Below are 21,974 nucleotides of genomic sequence, written 5' to 3'. Positions count from 1 at the left end.
TGGCCGTTCCGCAACCTGTGCTACGTGTCCCAAGTTGAAACAAAAGGTGACCGGGTTTAGTCGTAAATGAACGTGGTGTGAGACCATGTGACGTAATGGACAATTGCGCGCTACAATAAACAGTCCAAAAAGTCAATACAAAGGTATCAATGACTATGACAAAATAACCTACAGTAGCAGCACAAGTCCAAAGCTACCATAATACCAAGCAGTACCAATAAGACACAGATTGTAACATGATCCACCTATCATTCACAGTAATCCAACTTCCAAAATCAGATCAGGGAGAGTATCCCTGGATATGGAGTGATCACCAAATGCTGGTCTTCATGAGGCTTGAGATGGAAAGTGAGACAAGGGGCAGAACCCCCTTATACACTTAAGCCTAAAATGCGAGAAAATTCCACACTAAGACAGATGCTGCTGGAATTTATAGCTCTTTAAGCCTTTCTTTCTAAATATAGTATATAGCGTCAAACAAGTCACAGTCTAAATATAGCTAAAGTCAAAAGCTAAAGTCTACACCACTTTGTATAAAGATTGGGTTGGGTTTTATGGGTTAATGTATAATATTAATGCTTACCTCACCCTTCCAGTGTATATACTCTTCATGACCCTGCATAGCGAGAGACCACACAGTGTTATATTATGTCGTCTGTGTTGTCACAGATTTTCGTGGAAGAAACTACGAATATATGGCCTGTTCAGTAACGTTCAGACTTTCTTCATTCAGACAGTAGAATTCTTCCATCGTTTCATGCCCCACTCCCGAATTCCAATTGTGTTTTGGTCAAATTGTGGAAGCCTTTTGTATGATCTTTTCATGACATCCCACCAAACTGATAGCTCGGTAAGTAAACATGACTTGTTCCATGGGCCATACTCGATAATTCACAGACTACCATCATATAATTGTTTAAATGGCATTCTAGAAGTTGGAGAATCAATGATGAAGCACTCTTTTCTGTGAACAAGAAACTCTTCTTTATTGTATGGGGCGAGGTTTCGGTGTAAACGGTTTAGTTTGATCTACAACGAATGTCTTTACACACGTCTTCAGTATGCCGCATGTATGAGACCCTTCTAAATTCTGTCCCTGAGACTAAATAGCTGATTGTTACATACGCTGCTCATGCTATCGGTCACCAATTTTCCTGGCCCCACATGATCACTGTGTATTTTATGCCATTATACACGCCAATATTTGGTAGATCACCTGGTATATATCGAAGCATACACAATAACATTTGGATATATAAATGTGAATCCGCCTATTGGTAAACACAGCACAAAACACCTATTTTATTTGTGGAGTGCCACAAATGTACGGATTACCCATCTAGACAATTCCCCAAATGACGCATTCGACACGGGTGTTCATTAAAATCAAATTCTTGAACTAACTGGAGAATTATCGGTCGCTTATAACAGCGGGGTCAACATACTCACGTTGTTTTATTTTAAGTGCCTTTCAGTTACGTTATGTACGTTTGTATTTGAGCAAATGATGAGCTCACCCTGTTGCAGTTATTTTTGGTGTAATGGTCAGATTGCGAGGATTGACGAGTGAAGATTATGCAGATGTCAGTTGTGACACGACTTAGGGAAGAACAGGTGCGCCCATTTTCCAGACTACAGGGAGCTACGTTGACTAAACCTAGTTATATTAACAGGACAGAAAAGAAGAAAAATGCTTTACACACGCTTAACAAAATACACATTACAAAGTAATACAGCCACTACAAATATACATATTACATATTAGTGCACACATTACAAATATGCACATTACGAATAACACACTCATTACAAATATACCATACACTGAGCTGAGATATGAATGAATTTCATGATAAAGAATGTGTTACGAGCCATTGTTTCTGTTTAAGATTAATTTTGCTTAAAATAATGCTTCATAATCTCTTTAAGTTGTTATTGACTACAAGATACTACGAGGATTAATTACATTAGCATGACAGACAAAAAGAGGAATGCATTAACACACGCATGCATCAAAAGTTTATAGCCGCACAAATACAAATAATGAGGCTATGTACTAATGGTTTTTATCCCGTTAATTGAAATTGTTTTCAGCTATTGAGTTTGTTTAAGAGATTACTTTTGTTTTAAAAAATAATTAATATTTGTGGGTTTTTGTTTTTTTTAAAATAAGGCCCTTTTAATGTTATAATAAATCTGTTATGCCACAGACAACTCTATCGATTATTTGAGGGCATCCTGCGGCGTCTGCAATGTACACAGCTTTTGTCCGGATTTTAAAACAGACGTCTTCCGTGATACTAGTTTCCTTACAACACATTTATATGAAGCATTCGGCGACCCGTATATGTAAATTCAGCATTAAAATGGTACACCTAGCTATCGAAGAATACAAGTCTGTGCACTTTATAAGAAATATTATGAATGAAAAAAAATGCCATGTCTGTATTACTGTTGAATTTATCAATATTACCAATGTTGGATAATCGGTATATTTTTCTAAACAAGACTTTCAAGTGCCACTCATCTAGTGCGATTCGACGGTACTTGTTAAATCCTTTTTTCATTTAACCAGATGATTAAAACAATTTAATGCAATGTACCCGTTGGCAATATCAAAAGTCTGCAACATCAATAGTATGTATTTAGAAAAGTGTTTTCCTCTTTGGGAGTGCGAAGTTAAATGACAAACGTATTTTAGAAACAAAATTAACCCCAAACAGTATCAATAAAGAAATAGATCAGAGAAATGTAGAAAATAGGCAAGAAACTCAGCCAAACAAACGAATACATAATTGAAATTTTAAAATAATGACACGTGCAGGGAGGTCAAATTTCAAAGGTGAAATGGAAAAGTCAAAAACAAATAGACCATCGGTAAGGTACCCCTCCCTTCCTCCAAATGAATGACAAAGTCATGATGATAAATACACCAGAGCCAGGCGCCTATCACACAAATAACTGTTGTTTGGTGGGTCACAACAAGGAGTGCTATACATATCGAGATATGAGATATATCTTATACATTGTAATTTCGAATACATTAACAACAAGCCCATCCCTTTCTTCTTCAAGGAAAACGCACAGCAGACGCCTGTGGAAATCAGTAATAATAAGTCATGCCGATAGCAGCACAAACAGGATGCTGCCATTTTGGGAGGGAGGAAAGAAGATGGTCGCGGAGCGAGCGATGGGCTAAGTGTCAAATCATAGAAAAGGCGATGTGGTGAAACAGCGTAATAGCATGGAAACTGTATATTTTCGGAATTACTACATGAGGGATAACTGGAGGTTTGATTAAGCCAATTCATCGCGGATCGCTCATTTCGTGTTGTTTACACCAAAAATGGCATGAATAATGGAATCGGTGCCAGGCATGGCGATGCAGCCTCCAAGTCGGGCAGTGCATTGAGTCATTAATGATAATAAGGTCATTGGACTTGTCAATTTCGATATGATCACATCATATTTGCTTTGAAAATCTCTCTGAAGTTCATGCACAGCAATATAATGTTAGTTTTAAGACGATACAAAGCATTCTGAAACGATGGTGATCGCAGACTAAACAGAAGAATGACAGGAAATTGGGTAATGAATTCCCAAATTCTTCTTTTTTGACGAGACCATAACTTCAGCTCAGAAAACATGTTCAACCAAGGCTCAAGTCGACCTACGAGCAAGCAAAGCAAGTTTGACCAAGGTCTCAACCTCAGCATGGGTAGAGCCAGTGGAGGTCAGCGCGACCTAAATGTGGACAAAAGTCCTGGCAACATTGGGCAAAGAAGTGCATCTCTTGGTCGTGTCCGGGCCAGGACATCATCCGAGGGGTCGGGATCAGGGGCACTTGGATACCAGCCAGGGTCAAGCCGAACCAGCCCCTTAAGTCTTCCCATGGATAACTACAGCTCTCTCTATGGATCCACAAACCAGGGATACATCATTGAAAATCTTGGCATAGCAGGAATGTCACTGTCAGGTAAAAGTCCCATGGAGCCAAGCAGTCCAGGTTCATCTATGCACAGCAGCAGGACTAATAGTTTAACTAATGTGAGGGACAGATCACTAGATCGTCTGGACAGGGAGCATATCTTGATGGGTGAACGTTCCTTAGATCGGCACATTGACCGCATGCAACTGTCCACCCCTAACATGTCATTTAAAGAAAGTTCATTGGAAAGGGAGAAGCGAACTTACAATCGTGATCGATCGCTGGATCGTGACCGAGAGTATCCTCATATGGGAGCACGGTCTTTAGAACGTAGTGAGCATTCTGTGGGAAGATCTCGATCTACTGAAAGGAATGGGGACTATATCCCCCCTATGGGCCCATACCTATCGCCAAGCCCAACATCACAATCAGAATATAGGAACTCCCTCATTTTTGAACTCCAAGTGCAGGTTTCAGAATACCACAAAGAGTGTGCCAAATTACAGAAAGAACTGGAAGCAGCCAAGGAGAAATTAAGCTCCAGCATGAACAGCATTAAGACATTTTGGAGCCCAGAGCTTAAGAAGTTACGAGCTTTGAAGAAAGAAGAAACTGCAAAATGCAACCTTTTGAATGAACAGTTAAAAGTAGCTCAAGCTGAATTAAAGGTAAGAAAAAAAATGGTTTGGTTTTAAGAAAACATGTTTTACTTTTAGATACTTTGCTATCAATGCATATGGATCCCATTTTTCTTTAGATAAATTGAGCTTCTGTTAGCTTATGCAGCTTATGGATGACCTCATGGAATTTGGGGCTTATGGCAAAACCGCTCTACTTAAATGCTTAAAGCTGTATCCATCTTGTTGGTCCTGGGGACAATGTTTCTCTCTCTCTCTTTCTCTCTCACTCTCTCACTCACTCTCAAGCTTAGTCTTTATGATGTCATGTGTTGTGTTGTGTAGGTATGGGTTTCCCATCAGGTTCATTCAGAGGAACAGGCAGTTGCTGCATCACATGCTGATGTAGCAAGTCAATGTGAGTTGGCAGTGATTGAGGATAATTGAATCACTGACTTTTGACGATGCAGATTACAGTGTTTGACATTTCGCATTTGGGTTAAATTTGTATGCCAGCAAAATGAGTGATCCTAAATACATCTCTTTCAATCGTTTTGTGAGACACTGGCAGCTTCATCTAAACTGTCAGCTTGTGAAACTGTAGTGTGAATCTCAAGTTATCATCATGTACGTATTCCCAGAAGTTTGATAGTGGGGAGCCTAGTGGATAATGTGTTCGCTCTGCACACCGTAGACAAGGGTTCGATTCCCCACATGGGTACAAAGCATGAATCCCATTTTTGGTGTTCCCAGTGAGTGCTGCAGTATTGCTAAAACTGGCATAAAACTCACTATAACTATTACAAGGATTTGAGAGCAGGAAAGGTCCCATGCTTGTAAAGGACTGGTCATGTGATGGTCTTGTTAATACATGATGGGATGCGATTAAGCTTAATAAAAAATACTGAAAATATTGGAGCATCTCTTTATTTGTGCATGTAACAATTTTTTATAGCCATTTTGAAAAACAATTTTGAATTGGCCATGTCTCAACATCCAACTGTCCACCATACGAATGACTGTGTGTAAAAACGAGTGTGAATGAATCTGCAACTCATTAATGCATGCTAAACTTTCCAAACTATTTCTGAGAGGAAAAAAACATTAAGAATGTGTTCCTCCCTAGTCACTTTTGTTTCTATCAAAAATTCAAAATAATAATCCTATCGCCCTCGTCACTTTTGATGTGCCCGAGAAACATTTAATATTTTTATTGCAGCCTAAGCTATTTGTTGTTTTTCCTGCAAATTTGATACACAACAAAGTAGTAGCATATCTAATGACCTGTCAGTGGAGCATTAGAACAGCCCCTGTGGTATGTAGGATAGACCATCTTCCCTGAAAGGTCCATGGTTCAACTTGGCCATGTCACCAAAAGATGGTACTTATTGTTGCCCTGCCTGGATCGGTGGACTCTGAACCTGAACATGCTGAAAGAGTTAGTTATCATTATTAAGCTGAATGTATCTCATGTGGCTGTCACCATGAAAAATTGTCCAGCTGTACTACAAACTAATAAACAATCCTGACCAGCACTTCACTGTTTATCTTGTGGGACAGTGGGATAGACTAGTGGTTTATGTGCTTGCTCATCAAGCCGAATACCTGGGTTTGATTCCCCACATGCGCACAATGTGTGAAGTCCATTTCTGGAGTCACCCCCTGTGATGTTGCTGGCATATTGCTAAAAGCGACATAAAACCACTCACTCATTAGTCATTAACGTGACCTGAACATGATGATATTTCATTATGTAAGTGAATATATCACACATGAAATGTCAGGATGAACTTCAACTTCATAATACTAGAGTACATGTGACATTTTAATGAATATTATCAAAACAATTTCTTTCCTACTTCATGTAAAATAATTTTCATTTTTGTTGACAGTCTAATCTATTTTTTTTTAGATTTTAATACAGCCGCTCTGGGACTTTAATTTTCCTGTGGTCAGCCTCAGGCAGTTTAGCAGCAAATAAATTTAGCAGCAGAACTTCCTAGTTCAGATGATAATGTTTATGCCTAATCATGTCAATCGACTCTGTTATGGCTTTGTACAGGTTGCCATCATTTCAATGCTGACAGAACCATAACATTCCCTCTGCATTAAAGAAATTTAGAACTTATTAAATCCTGATATTGAAAAATTAATGTAACTGAAAATTTTCGTGTCAGAAAATTATTTATAAGTTTGGACAGAGCCTGCTAAAAATGAATTTCACAAAACAATGTTGTCCTGAAGTGTAAGAAGTTGGAACAAGTGGGTGCATTTGGCAACCAAACTGACTGATTCAGCCATAAAGCAAATACACATTGTAGTGTGGGTGGTCACGTCTTCTGAGGTGAACTGTTCTCTGTGCTGAGAGTTCTGTTTATTAGGAATGCTCAAACCTGTAAGTATAACAGCGGTTCTCATCCTAGTTCACTCTAATTATGTTTCTGGGTTTGTGAGCAACAGACCACTACCTGTTGTTACACCGAAGTTGTTCAAGTTGACAACAGTTTTCCAACAACATTTCAGAAAATAAACAGGATTGAAAACTGCAATACAGTTCAATGTTGCATACTCATGGTTTCGACATAGAATTCAAGCTGCTCAACAAGTCTGATCATTCTGATCTACAGTAATCTTTGTAAATGAACTCGTAGGAACCATTTGGAAGGTAACATGACAACAAATGGTATGGATTTACAACATCTTTAATATTTACAACAGAACATTTCTTGGCTATTTCTTGATCCTTGATTAGCTGAATGTGGAGGGGTGAGAAGTAGCCCAGAAACATTGTGCTGTGAATATTAACGAAATAGTAGATCCATACCATTTGCTGTCATCAAATCACTACGTGTTGTTCATTATAAAAGGAGCTTGTAATATGCACTCACTCACTGTCTCCACCCATGGAGATCCTGGTTAGGATTAGTTGGCAGCACATAAGAGGTGACAAACTGGATTGGGTGGTCAGACTTGCTCAGTTGGTTGATAGTGATACATGTCATCGTATCACAGTTGTGTAGATGTAATGTTGCTGATGACTGGATTGTCTGGTCCAGATTGCTGCCATATATAGCTATAAAGCTGGAATACTGCTGCGTGCAGTGTTAAAACTCACTCACTCACTCACTCACTCACTCACTCACTCACTCACTCTGTGCTTTTATGTCTCAGTATCCCCTAAATCTGTAAAATATTCAATATCAACCCAAGGAAAATCTTAAAAAACCGAGTGTTTTCATCACCACTCTAAGCTTATTTCGTATGGCTGTATAGTCAACACTGAGTTAACTGCATCATCAAAGATGTATGAGAGCATCACAGAATCCTCTCTGTGCAGCATCAACCATTGTCAACTCAGCGCACACACAGCCAGCTGATCTACTTATCAACATGCAGGATGTGTTTATTCTGTCAACCAAGCAGTCCTGATTAAAGAGCTTCAGTTACACAGCAAAGCTGGCCATTTGTCCCACGAATTGAGTAAGGGATGCAGAGTTTCAGATTAGTGTGTACTTAGGATACTTTTCAAGTTGTTGAAAGATATTTTCTGAATTTCAAATTAATGGTTAAGATGCATGTACTCTTGGAGGTAAATCTAGTTTTTGAAGTTGTTTGCCCAAAAACTTTTGAAACCATCAGCTAGTACTTCACTGATAGAATCTTTTTCAGAAGATTTTACTGTAATCCCGTACATTTATTTACAAGGTGATGTTACAAGACCGAAGATATATTAACCAGACACCTTCAGACTAGCAGCTAACAGGGTTGTGTATTGGTAGATATATTGTATTGCAATATATTGTGATTCAGGCACCCAAATTGCGATATACTGGAAGCTAACATGTTTGACAGTGAATATGTTGTTATGGTAGACACAGATGATATTTGATACTAAGACCTTTAAAGTACATGTTATGATTTTAATAACAGCCATCTCAAAGTTCTTTTGGAAAATAACATGCCCTCTTGATGTTATCAATGTGTATGTTTAACATCACTGACTTATTATTTGAGAAAGTCTGTTGGTATGTTTTAGCGAAGTGTTATCTGTCTTCATTCAGTTGAGAGGTTCATGTTCTATTTTGATTTGTAAGACTTGTCCAAGTAGATGAATTAACCTATAATTTATGGATGAATCCATTTTAAACAATGTTTCCTTTGTCAATCGGTCCAATGTTGTTGGGATTAGTCGAGACCTGTTTATATATAAAAACAACCAGCTGTTTTGTGTGGGATTTTAATGATGCATGCACCTGTCCCAGGCTGTCAGAAGTGTCATAGCATTACCGCATCACATGCTCGGTGCAGTATGAAAGCAATGTCAGGGCATGGTGCAGGTTGTCCAACAACGCTTGCTACAAACTGTATTTCGTTCAGATGCTGGATAACATCTGTTAATTGACAGCTGTCTAGATGTCCAGGACATTGATTGATCATTTGATGTGTCCACTGTCTACATTATATGCGACTGACTACTTTATTTGTGGTGTAGCATTACAGCAGTACAGTATTGTATCCTGATACAAGACTCACGAGAGTCTGTCTCACAGTCCCTAAACCACAGTTTCTTTCCCAACAATGCTAAAGTTCTACATGAAGCAAGTCTAGATTTCTTCCATTTCTGAATCATCGGTCTCCCTGGGGCTTATTTTCGGGGTTTGTTTGTTACTGTCACCGTTATATATATTCAGAGACCAAGCATTTGTCTAGGTTCATGTCATAAAACATTGATTCATATCCCTTGTATTGTGATATGTCACATGTTTATGTGAAAAAATGAAGTTCAGCTAATATTACAGTTATCGAACCATGAATCAGTGATGAACCTTGATAATGTCCGTCAACATCATAATGAAACATGTCCTGAATGAGGTTATGTTTCACCTGTAAAGGAAAAGGATATTACCTCCGAAAATAGAAGTACTGTATTGAAATACAAAACATATTCCATTTATTACTTAAAGGGATGGTGAGGTAGCCTTGTGATTAAAGTGTTTGCTCATTCCAAAGACCCATGTTTGATTCCCCACATGGGTACAATGTGTGAAGCCCATTTCAGGTGTTCCTTAACATGGTGTTGCTGGAATATTGCTGAAAGTGGTGTAAAACCTCATTCACCATAAACCTTAACATACCATCACATATATTGATGTGTTGGTTGTGATGTAAAATATGTAGACATAAACCTGACAAGTCTTTGAGAAGTACTTTACAGTCATACAGTAAGTGTGATTTTCAACAGGCTTTATGTTTTATGATAATTACTAATACAGTGGAAGCTGTCTAAACCGGCACTCATAGGGACTGAAGAAATAATCCGGTTTAGACAACATGCTGGATTGTAGAGGTGATGATAAATTTACAAGCCATGAATGGGACTGAGATTTTATGCTGGTTTGGGCAACTTGCCAGATTGGACAGATGCTGGTTTTTACAGCTTCCACTGTATAATGTATGTTGAAAATGGTGATTGACTTCTATATGTTAAATATTTAGAGACCTAGATGCAGGTCATATTCTGTTGAAGTGTTAAGTAATTGACTTTTCACATTAGATAGTATGTTGACTTGACTTGTTGATTTAGAACACAAGGACATATTTTCTTCTCTTCCTTTACTATACCAATTGACCTTTTCTCATGCCCAATGAAAAATGTAGAGTCTGATATAAAAGTAATACAATTCATGATATTTGATGATCTGCTTGGACTAAAGACATGGATATTGTGTGGACAGAAATTTACCATTTTGTTGAAACAAAAACAATAATTATTGTCTCAGAAAAACTTAAAACTATCCTTCCCAGAGTCAAGATTATGTGTATGTACAGGCCAGGGTAAAACTTCTTTATTTTTTTGTTCAGACTTTCGTTTTTCTATTTTATGCCATTATGATTAATAATTATGGTTTCCAACCAAGGCAGTTTTTTGCGGCTTGTTACCGAGTTACAAATTGATTTCTTTTAAAAATCATCATTGCAAATAGCAAGGAAATATTTTGCGAAGAATTCAGGCAAGCTAGAAAATGTTACACCTACTCTGACAAAAATAGCAGCCATTTCAGATCCTGTATGCATCATTGCATGTTTCAAGGTAAAGTCATTATTTTTATCCAGAACATTCTCAGTAAACCAGAGTCAGGTAATCTGAACCAAAATGTTATTCTGGCCCTTTGTCTCTACACACAGAGTGACAGATGAAATGATGTTATCATCACCATGGATGTCCTGATGATGATGGAACCTTTGATCCATGAAAAGTCGGATTACCAGAGTTAGTCAAATGTTAGCCCAGAATATCAAGTGGAACCCTGGAAGAGGATCCCTCCAAGCCTGTTTCTCATTATGCTTAGTGTAGACACTAAACAGAGATATCATCACACTCTGTTCTTTCAGCACACTTGGTTATCAAAGGATTGTTTCCCTATCTTCCATCAGCGCTGGTACAAGTGTGCTGATAACATCCTGCTCATCTCATGGGGCTAGGGTGCTGGGGGAAGGTTAGCTATGTGGGGTCCATGAGTGTGCATGAGTGTACACATGGCTTTATCTACTATCACAAATCCTGTCTCACACATTTCCATTGTACCAAGCTGGTTGTAACATATGGGCCCACTTGGGGTCCTGGGGTAAAATAGGTCCTGAGCAACCTATACGGCCTTCAGGGGTGACTTATTGATTGAGGGGGTTGTGGAATCAGGCTTTCTGACTTGTGTGATCCATGTCCTCATACTCTGATTGTGTGAATCATGTTTATCACTTGATTGTCTGGTCCATGTTTGATTATTTACAGACCACCATCAAATAGCTTGAATATTAATAGGTGAAGTGTGAAGTAATCTACTCTGTCACTACAGTGTCATAGGCACATATAAATTTTGATTCAGAAGTTGCAAAGAAATATTTTCATCACACAAATGTCAACTGTTAAGAATGTGTTCCAAATCATTGTTCAAGGTTATTTACATAATTTGCTGTTGTACATTAATACCATGCATTCTGATTTTCTACTAGATAATTGTAATCAAATTACCACCAAATCTTAATTTTCAGTGAATTATGGTACAAGACCCACAGACACTACTTTTCATTAAATTTTGAGATACATCTTTTACTGAATCATTCAAGCTAATTACATCAGTTAGCACTAATTAAACAGTTAATGGAAACAATTTTATACATTAATCATAGATGACAAGTTCCATCATGTTATAGTGCAATATTACCTTCATTCGGTGTGGACATGATTTCTTGTCTATTGATCGAGCAAACCCAACGGTAGCCATGTTTGACAAGACAGGAATCAATAATGATATGCATGAATGGTGTACAAAGGAGACACAGTTTATAGATAACAACTTAAGGTGCCATTAGAGAAACATGTCAGTGTAGATGCATAGAAACGTTAATGGCCCTCTTGAACAAGGCACCGTAATTTACTGAGTGGTGTCCCTTCTGTGCACCAGGATTTGATGATGGTGGTAAAAAACAGTCTGATTTGCTGAGACATCTATAAACTGTGGTGTTGTTGACTTGCGGCTGTTCTTTCATGTATCTATGGTTTGTGAAAGTTAGCTGTCTAACTCACTCAGCTACCACAACTGACTTTGTGTGCTGGTGATTAGGCATCTGGTGATTATCTGAGGTGTGTGTTCGAAACTTGGATGGGACTCAACCCAATAAATAGGTACTAGAATCTGCATATTACACAAAAAGTGTAATCCCAAATACAGCATGTGTAACATTTGACTACTTTCCACATGGCATCGTGTATTCAAATACAAAATCCTTTAGAATGGAATTTTAAATTTCAAGCAAAATTCCATCACAAGTGTGTTATTGTTGAAAAATTTAAGGTGGGCACACCCAGTCAGCAAACATAACTGGCTGGCATCCTGTAAATATTTAGACCCTTGGTCATGAAAATATTTGAGTCTAAGTCTTGTAAGATTGTATCTGTGTTTCATGATACACACGGAAGATGAAAAAAAGTGAAGTAACCATGGTAACACATCTCTTAATTCCCAGAATGTCCAGTTAGTGACACCTTCTTTCTACACTTTCACGGTTGTGTTTAGCTATCCTGAGGTGAAAGGGCAGATAAATTTGGAGGGCATTTTTGGATGAGGGACTGTGATGGAAGTATCATATTCTGACGACATTCATGTTGCATATTCAGTCACCAGTTTGATTGGCCCATGGTGTACATCCAGGCCAAATGTAATACAACAGGAATATTGCTAACTGCAACATTAAAAAACGCAAAGCAAAATGTTGCTTCTCAGGGCCCTTAGAAGAAGAGGACAAATGGTTTATTTGACATAAGGTGCAAAGCAAAGTCATGTCCCATGACAAGCAGGATCTGTTTTTTCAAGCTTTTAATGCAAGTTTCATTTGGTTGTTAACTGTAGCTATTACATTTTGTTCTGATATTCTGTGTGTAAAGGATGTAGACTTGTGGGGTTTTTAGTATTCCATAAGCCATGGTACAGACAGTGTATTTCACAGGGAATGCTAAGCTCTAATTATAGGCCATAGCTCTATTGATTTCATGTTTTTCACTTTACATCTGAAAGCTCTGCAGGTTATATACAATTTACTATGAAAATAAAAGAGCAATTGTGTTGGGATAATGATGTTAAAGTAGAAACATTAGCCCTCCTTGAAAGCCAGTGTGACTTTGGTGTACTTGGTGAGGTTTGGCCAGCCAACTGGTAGCGAGGCACTAGTGTGACAATATGACACTTTAATGCATGCAATACATGTAAATGTAACAATGACTCTGATTGCTGTAGGGGGTGTTGAAGTATTCATGAGTCTAGCTAGGCAATTTATCTCAATGAGTATTGTAATTTTACAAGATTTTTTTGTGTAAACCTGCTGCTGTCGGCCTAGCAACAAGGCTAAAGTGAAATATAATTTGTTTATAAGTGATTGGTCCTTAAAAGTATCTGGGCTCAAATGACATATTATTTGTGTCACTTCAACTTCTTACCTATAACAGTTGTGGGTTTAGTAAATCACTGTGAGTGTTTTGCATAAATAAGGACTTTGTCTCTTACTGTGAAAATTATTTCTATACTCTTCTAAATGTTTGTGTGTGTGTGTCTCTCTCTTTTTCTCTGTCTATCAGGGTGGAGGGGTAGCCAAGTGATTAAAGTGGTAGCACATTATACCAAAACCCGGGTTTGATGCCCCACATGGGTACAAAATGTCACCAATTTTTGGTGTCCCTCTCTGTGGTATTGCTGAAATATTACTAACAGTGCAGCGTAAAGCTAAACTCACTCACTGTCGCTGTGTCTCTCTCCATATATGTTGACTCAAACATAAATACACACATATCTGCCCTATTTTTAGGTCCATAGACGTTAACTGTATGAAAAATTACCAGGGTTTTCAGGTTTTCAGAAAGCAAGCCAAGAGCTTCTATACAAAAAATAGGATTTTGGACAAGTGAACTTTGACATATGATAGAAGCCCAGGCTTATATTCGGAAACATGGGCTTATATTCAGAATGTGACAGTAAAAAATCATAAAGCAATAAGTGAAGGAAATTGTTTTAATGTTACTTTCACGAATATTGCAATGACTATGAAATGAAACAGAACCCATAAAAAATCAATATATCTCTTGAAAAGTTTGAAATGTTTAAGAATTGGTCATGAGAACAAGGGGGTTCAATCAAATCAATTCATGGCACAAAGGATTATGGTAGTCGACACCACTCAGTCGATAGTCAATAAGAGTTCAGGCTTTTCAGGGCTTTGTCAACCCATGTTCATCTAGATGACTTACGGGTGAGATTCTGTTCATCTTCAATCATCAGGTTTGGAACTTTCATCAGGTTTTAAACTGTAATTACCCAGTGTCTGAATAGTGGAAGATAGAGCTAACCAGCTTCTGTGGTGGAGAGACTAGTGATGTCATTTGATTGTGATGTCATGTTTTCTTGATGACATCACAATAGTTTGCACACTCACACATTTTCACATTGCCATGTATATTTGCAATAATCCAGACTGTGTGTTAAATCACACTCTACCTCACAAGCACCTGTGGGGATCCTGAGAAATCATTCAAGAATATTCCAGCTATATGGTGGCTGTCTGTTAAAACAATCCAGGGAATCCAGTGATCAATAGCATGATTGTCTCTTCATGCATTTTGGAGACAGTCATGTCTCAACCAAGTCCGCAATTCTCACCCGATCCTGTTGGTCACTTTTTAGGACATGTATGGGTTGCTGAAGGCCAATTCTAACTCACATCATCACTGTTCTCTTTCCAAATGAATGGGGTTGTCAAGCCTTGTGACTTGATTGATTGCATATTATCGTATTCCAGTTAAGTAGGTTTGTGTTCATGGTTTCAAATCATCGATTTGTCAGGTCCAAATTGTGTGCCTACAATCATTGTGACATATCAGGAATGTTGCATTTTATGACATTAGCAAATTGACAGTGGAGCTATAGCATAAGCATTGTTTGAAATAGAATGATTCTATTCCATAAAAAAATGTTTTGCAAGACATGGCCTTAAAAACAGAACTGATCAGCCTTTCAATAGCATTGTGTAGATTTCCCAAAACTTCCTGTTTCTGTCTCCTGTGAGGCAGGTGAAGCTGCACTATAATTAGCACACCATTTCTATCAATGCATTTTTTATTTTAATAGTCAGACAGTGCTGTGTGAACCACCAATATGTTTTGTCATCGCAGGGCTGATTGACATGCGTTTTGAGTAGTGGTGATCTGATTAATTCAAGTAATCGAAGACTGGTCGCAGTGACTAAACGACCAAGCTGTCGATCATGTTTTCTCACAATCAAACTCAAACAATATGGGAACACTTGTTTGCATTAACAATATTTTTCACAAGGTTGGCTTTGTCTGTTATATTTCATAGGAACTACAAGCTCCTTCCAAGTCAGAACTGAATTTATCTTAAGGAATCCAAGAAAATTTGGTTCTTAGCATACTAGTCATCATTGAATGATATGGAATTGCCAAATGCATTTTGAGCAGTTTGCCGAGAAAATCTACAGTGAACTGCATGTTTTTTCTTTATTTTTTGCATTAACAAAAATAACCAAGTAATGCCATAATGATGCTAACCAATTATTTTTGATGATTTATCGGATGTAATGAACCAATCATCAGTTGTGAGATTTGAACCTATTCCCAACACTAGTTGAGAGTTAAACCCAATATGTATTATATTCTGATTTTACATCTGAATTTACACATGTTATTTTGTTTTTTAACTGAGTATTATCAACATGATCAAGTCACCTGTACGTACAGCTGTTTTCAATTCATCATTTTTTATATACTTGACGACCTTATATTGATACTAGCTATACAATGTATATCATGTATAGTGGAATTCTCAATGAAATACCATGCAGCATGAACTAGCTTAGAACAAATAATTTTGTATTTTGTTTCCACAGTAGATGCATACACATTTGTGATTATACAGCGTATCCTGTGTGTATTGTGTCATTAGAAGTGTCCTGGACCAATTATTACAGAGTGTTGTAATAATTAATAAAAAATGGTGACGCAGCCAGGAATTATGCATTTTGTGACAAATATCATACTTATTGTGCCAAGCTTTCTTCTTATGAGAGATTGATGGGGTAGACAAGTTAGTAAGAGTTTGCTTGTAGACTGGGATCAAGTCCCCACATGGGTACAGTGTGTGAAGGCCATTTCTGGTGTCTCCCGGTATGTTATTATGGCAAAATTGTTGAAAATGGCATTAAACTAACCTCACTCACTCACTTCTCCCAAAGGAAATGCTTTCTGGCTAAAAACTAACTGCTAGTGCTAAAAGTTATAAGGTTTACCAAATGTATCATTTGGTAAAGGTTTTGCAGAGATGCCAACCTCTATGATTTTATTGTGGTCGCTACGAATATTAACTTCAAACTACACCAATGTGATTCCACTAGAAATCCTATGAAATTTGAATAAAATGCATTAAAATTCAGGTATATTGACAAAAACATGTATTTTCAAGGATGAAATACATTTTCGGACTTCACGTACCTTCCATTCATCATATTTAATGACATTTTGAACTGGAATGATTGCAAGTAACAACCGGAAGCTGATTTCAGTACCTTTGCGATATGACACATTTAGTTCCGACGGAAATAATTTAACCATGTGACCATAATAGCATTAATTTTTTCACAGAGTCCATCATGATTTTGTTTATTAAGTTGACTACTAATTTCATGGTGAAACTACTAATTCTGAACGTTGAAACTACTATTTGCAACAGTTTGGGGCTGGCATTTCTGGTTTTGAATGACCATCTATGCCAATCTCACTCCAATGACTAAACACTGTGAGAAAGTATTAAAAGTGATTTATTAGTATGCCCTCGAGGCATCTGGAACTTAATTTTAATTGTGCCATTTTGGTTTTGCACTGCCTATTGGCACAGTAATCAGACAGCTGATTGGAATCAACTAGATGTCCCAGATATACTAACTTGTCTAGCAGCTGTAGGGCAGTGTTGATCGCTAATTCCATGATACAAATCGATGACTTCATGAGTACACTATGGTCATTCACTGCAAAATCGTACTGATGAAATGGCAAATAAATGTAAATTCAAAGCCAACAAGTCAATGAATGCATGAAAGTTTCATTTAAGATGATTTTTTGCTTTCGACTGTATATTTGGTTGCCATTTCATTGGTACCATTTGCAGGAAATACACTAGTCTCATAGCTGTGAGTCAGTGTTGGTCACTAATTCCATGATACAAGTCAATGACTTCATGATTCCAGTCAAGTTGCCGGATCAATAGTGATGTGACTGTTCTCAGTTTGGTTCACATATTTTCCATGTCCCTGTTTGCTAATTGTTGATCATTTCAATCATTTTAAACTGAATTCAGGTGATAAGGCCACAGGGGAAGTGTTAGTGTGTCACACCACTGACTTGTGATTAGTTGATTCCAGCATGTGTGCGACATTCTTGGTTCCTCCCAATGTTTGTTTGTTTGTTGTTTAACACCACACTCCTTAGTATTCCAGCTATATGACAGCTGTCTGTAAACAACAAAGTCTGGACCAGATAGTCTAGTCATTAACGGTATCATCATCATCATAAGTAATTGGGTACGATTACATGTGTCAACCAAGAAATCAAACCTGACCACTCAGTCCCAAACAACGAGCATGGGTTCCTGCAAACCACGTCCAACCCAGATCTTTACAGGTGCCTGCTAATGTTATATTGCTAGAATATTGATAAAAGCATTCCCAACACTATTCACTCCCAGTTTTTCAATTTCCAATTTAGACATCTGTCTCACAACACAGTCTTGGAAATTGCAAAGTCCTTGTCTTATGAGTGATACTTGTATTTTGTCTTTTTGTCTTGAAAGTAATGTAAAACTTGATTCTAATTGGCTGTGGTTTCATTCATTACTCCAGACTTCTAAGTTAAACCACCTAATCACCTTGCCACCATCCTCTTGGTCAGGATAAACCAGGCAACTGAGAGACCACACAAGACACACACTTTTCTATCATCTCCTTGTAAACTGTTGCTGGCCTGCGTCACCAACTAGGCTTTACTGTTAAGTGGAAACTGTTCGGTAGACATACTTGAGATTGCTTCTTTCGTCCTACAAGGCTGTAGAAGTTGCTGTTCAATTAGATACATTGCTTATAGTCTTTGAAGTCCTGCCAGGTATTTATGTATGGCTGGTGAACAGTGTTTTATGAACAGACCTCAATGATAATGACTTTATTGCCTTGATTGCTGGTGTTGTGTTCTTGAATGACTGGAAGAAGGGCTTTAGTATTTGGCTGTGTTAACATAGCCAGGTTAGTGTTCACTGGTTTCTAGGATGACCGTTAGAAAACACCATTTGGTTGACATTGATTTTTCAGACATCCCAAATAGCAGGCACTGTCTGCTGGTGAACAAAGTGCTGATAAAGGATGTGTAAATATACTAAACACCAAAAGAAACACAACTCTGGTTTTTAATTAGAAGACATAAACACGAACACTTACTTTTATGAGATTTCAGCATGTTCAGTTTTTGGAAAGTAGCATTTCATTTGCTGTTCAGCATACGTTAAAGAGAGACATAGGGAATGTGTGACCAAATTATGGACCTGACGAAGGATCAAATGTTAACTCAGACACATCGTGTTATTCCCAATCAAGAAGTTGGCATCAATGAATCTTGCTTTTCTTATAGAGAATATGTGACCAGTGTTTATTATAACAGCATAGATGATATGAAGACAAGTTGTCTACAAGAACTCTTGATTTTTGTGACCAAATTCAGGGATCGAAATTGTTAGTGCCATCCCACTGATGACTCATCTAAAATTGAAATGGCACAATTAAATTCTTACCAGCATGCCTTTATGGCTCACTTGATGTTGTCAAAAGTGCATTAAAGCATGTTTTCACCATATTGTGTTTTCATGGTTTAAAGTGACATTATGAGCAATGACTTAATGATAAATACACACGTCAGACAGCCATCTAATGAGCAATGTCTTTGCAAAGTTTGAGGTCAGTAAACAAGCAAAAATACAAGCCTACCATTGTTTTATTACTCATGATTTATTAGTGAATGTTACAACTTTTACAATCACTTTAAACTGTATAATGATTTGAAGTTCAGTTTAATAGACCATGAATTTATGTCACACCTGAAACTGAAATGACACACTTACATTATAATGACAGTGGCCATGAGGCACACTTGAAAAGAACTTAATTTCATTCCCTCAAATTGTCAACAGGAATATATATGTGCAAATTGCTGACAAGGCTCTTCTGAATGTTTGAATCAGTTGTCAGCAGGGGATAAGCCATTGATCCATGCTATGATATAAAACAATTTGATGAAGATCATGAAGTCATCAACCTTTATCTCATTCTGCTATAGTAGACAGTGTTGCTGCAACGATGCATAAAACTATCGATGGTTTCCAATTGTTGAGTCTCTGACAGCAAATAATCGATAGTAGACTTGAAAAACTATCAGCGCATCGATAGCATGTGTGATTATCGATAGTTTAGTAGTTGACTTCTGTTTGATAAAGAGCAGCGCAAAATACAGGGTGCAAACTTGCAGCTTCATTGAGTTTATGTTTTAACTGCTTACTTGATCTGGGTTTCACGTTTCTTATCAGTTAATAACAGAGACTGGAACTGCTTCAACGTTTTTTTAAACTATACACATGTTTGGATAATGACTTCAAATGAGACAGTTGAAAGAGACAGAATATTTCAATATTTGGCTGCAATAGACTATTGCTATCACAATTGTATGTTGCAAAGTTGCTATCGCAATTGCATGTTGCAAAGTTGCTATCGCAATTGCATGTTGCAAAGTTGCTGTCGCAATAGTACCTTCTCCCTCAGTGTTTACCACTAGTCGACAAGTTAGTATTCTGGCCCAGGACAGCTGGTTTAGTCTTGTTCAGTTGTCAGAGTTCATGCTCTTTGCAGTAGTTTGCTAATGAACAATGTAAAAGTCATAATTACACTATAAAATGCATTCTTGATCCCTGGAGGACAATCCTTTGAAATGACAGAAGCATATCTGTTCAGTAGATTTCTGATATGAGAACCATGATTTCTACAGATAATATGAAGTGAGGCTGGGTTTACTCCCCAGTCAAGTGTTGCATTGTGAGACCTGTGTGGTGACTATGGGTTATTGCAGGAAAAGAGTCCTTGATTGATTTGATTGATTGATTGATTGATTGATTGATTGATTGATTGATTGATTCTGTTAATCATAACCTGATTAGTGTGAGCTCACCATGACAAACTATACTACTGCTCTGGGGAATGAAATCAACTTGAGGCAGATAAAACATTTTGTGTAAGCCTGTTTATAAGGTACTGTTTAGGTGAAAAATATTATATTTTGAGATGCCCTACTGATGTTCAATATTTGGGCAGTCTTGAGGAAAATATGTTTGCTGCCTTGAGTCATGTTCAGGATTTTACCAGTTTGTGTCGTGGAGCTGAAATCTTTCAAGCAGAGTCTGTGTTTTCTGTTCAGTCACACATTTTCCAGTTCACTGGTCCGGTAACTCTTACAAGCACCAATATTCAATATTTTCTCAGTCCTGTCACTTAGACATCGACCAATGTGCACGTTTGGCGAAATATAGACAAAGAACTTTTAGCCTCTAGCAGTAACATGTTTGGACATTCTGCCGCTGTTGACAGCATTTATTCATGGTAATAGACAGAGGCATCAAGAGTACTGTTTTAAGATGTTGATACAGTTGACCGATATTGTTAACATTTGTAAATTAGCAGCAATGTTGACAAATTTTATTGATGACAACTTCTTTTAATTCATGGGTGCAACAGTATGATAGATTCTTGTATTGTTGTCATACAGTTAATACCTAAAGTTTGTCAATATTGTACGTCCCAACATCTTAAATGTCACTCAAAGAGGCAACAGTTTCCAGCAATTGGAGAAGTGAATCATGGTAATATTTAGTACTTATTAAGCTTACTTCTTTATGTTACCATGGTTTTGAATAATAGGTAAAATATCTGCTAGAGAACATGAAAGGAGAATACAAATTCAAAAGTGGTCTATTACATGGTTATAAAAGCATTCTAAAAGTCACCTTCCATGACTAAAAGTTAACAAACATTTGTACAATCACTAAAAAACACGTAAAAATGTCTATTAACGAAAGACCCGACAGTTATGCATAATGTACTTGTTGTTTAATAGGAAGTTATTTTCATTGTCAGACTGGCTATCATTCAAATAAGGTCTACGAAGTTGGAAATTCTTTTGTATTGGTTTCCATGGTATTCTGATAACTGTGATTTTGAGGTTTGTGTTTTTTTCAAAGATATTGACTATGTCAAGTGGTCTGTGTTTAATGTTTGTGAAAGATTTGATGGAAAAATATTCAGTTCAGTTTCTTTCATGAAATCAGTTGTAATCTAGAACTGGAAATATCAATACCTCACTGCTAAGTAGAGTCAGAATACTGAAGTTGTCAAGGAGGACAAGAAATTTATATTTCTTCCCAGGAGATATCAGAGCAATCTGACACATGGGAAATATTGCCAAATCAACATAAGATGGAAACAACAAAAGGTGAATGCAGATAAGCTATTAGTCCTGGAACCGGTCTGTGAATAATGTCAAAAATACAAAGTCTAATAAAGTTTATTAAAATCAAGTTTTGGTTTGGTTAATCACAGGCAAACTGGGGTTGCGCAGCATAAAGAATATGACAAGTCTTCATTACATGTGAGCGAAGTGAGTAAAGGCTGGCAGCGTACTTTCCTTGCTTGGGTTCGAAAAATATTTTTCATGTCAAAATAAAATATCGCCACCATCAAACTATTAGAAGGTACACTCGCATTTCCTCACTTGATTGTGCTCTCAA

At 37.4% G+C, this 21,974-nt stretch overlaps 1 protein-coding gene across 1 annotated transcript in view; it reads left to right on the top strand.

Moving 5' to 3' along the window:
• The first annotated feature begins 3,132 nt into the window (after positions 1-3,132).
• LOC137295570 (ERC protein 2-like) overlaps positions 3,133-21,974 on the top strand; it is a 57,484-nt gene continuing 38,642 nt past the window's right edge. Inside the window, exon 1 of the mRNA XM_067826976.1 lies at positions 3,133-4,596. Coding sequence (XP_067683077.1) covers positions 3,646-4,596 — 951 coding nt within the window. The 5' untranslated portion in view covers positions 3,133-3,645. The remainder of the gene's footprint in view (positions 4,597-21,974) is intronic.

Source organism: Haliotis asinina, chromosome 9 (assembly GCF_037392515.1).
Source record: "Haliotis asinina isolate JCU_RB_2024 chromosome 9, JCU_Hal_asi_v2, whole genome shotgun sequence".
Taxonomy (NCBI): Eukaryota; Metazoa; Mollusca; class Gastropoda; order Lepetellida; family Haliotidae; genus Haliotis; species Haliotis asinina.
Note: the sequence above shows the minus strand (reverse complement) of the source record. Positions and strands in the feature narration are given on the sequence as shown.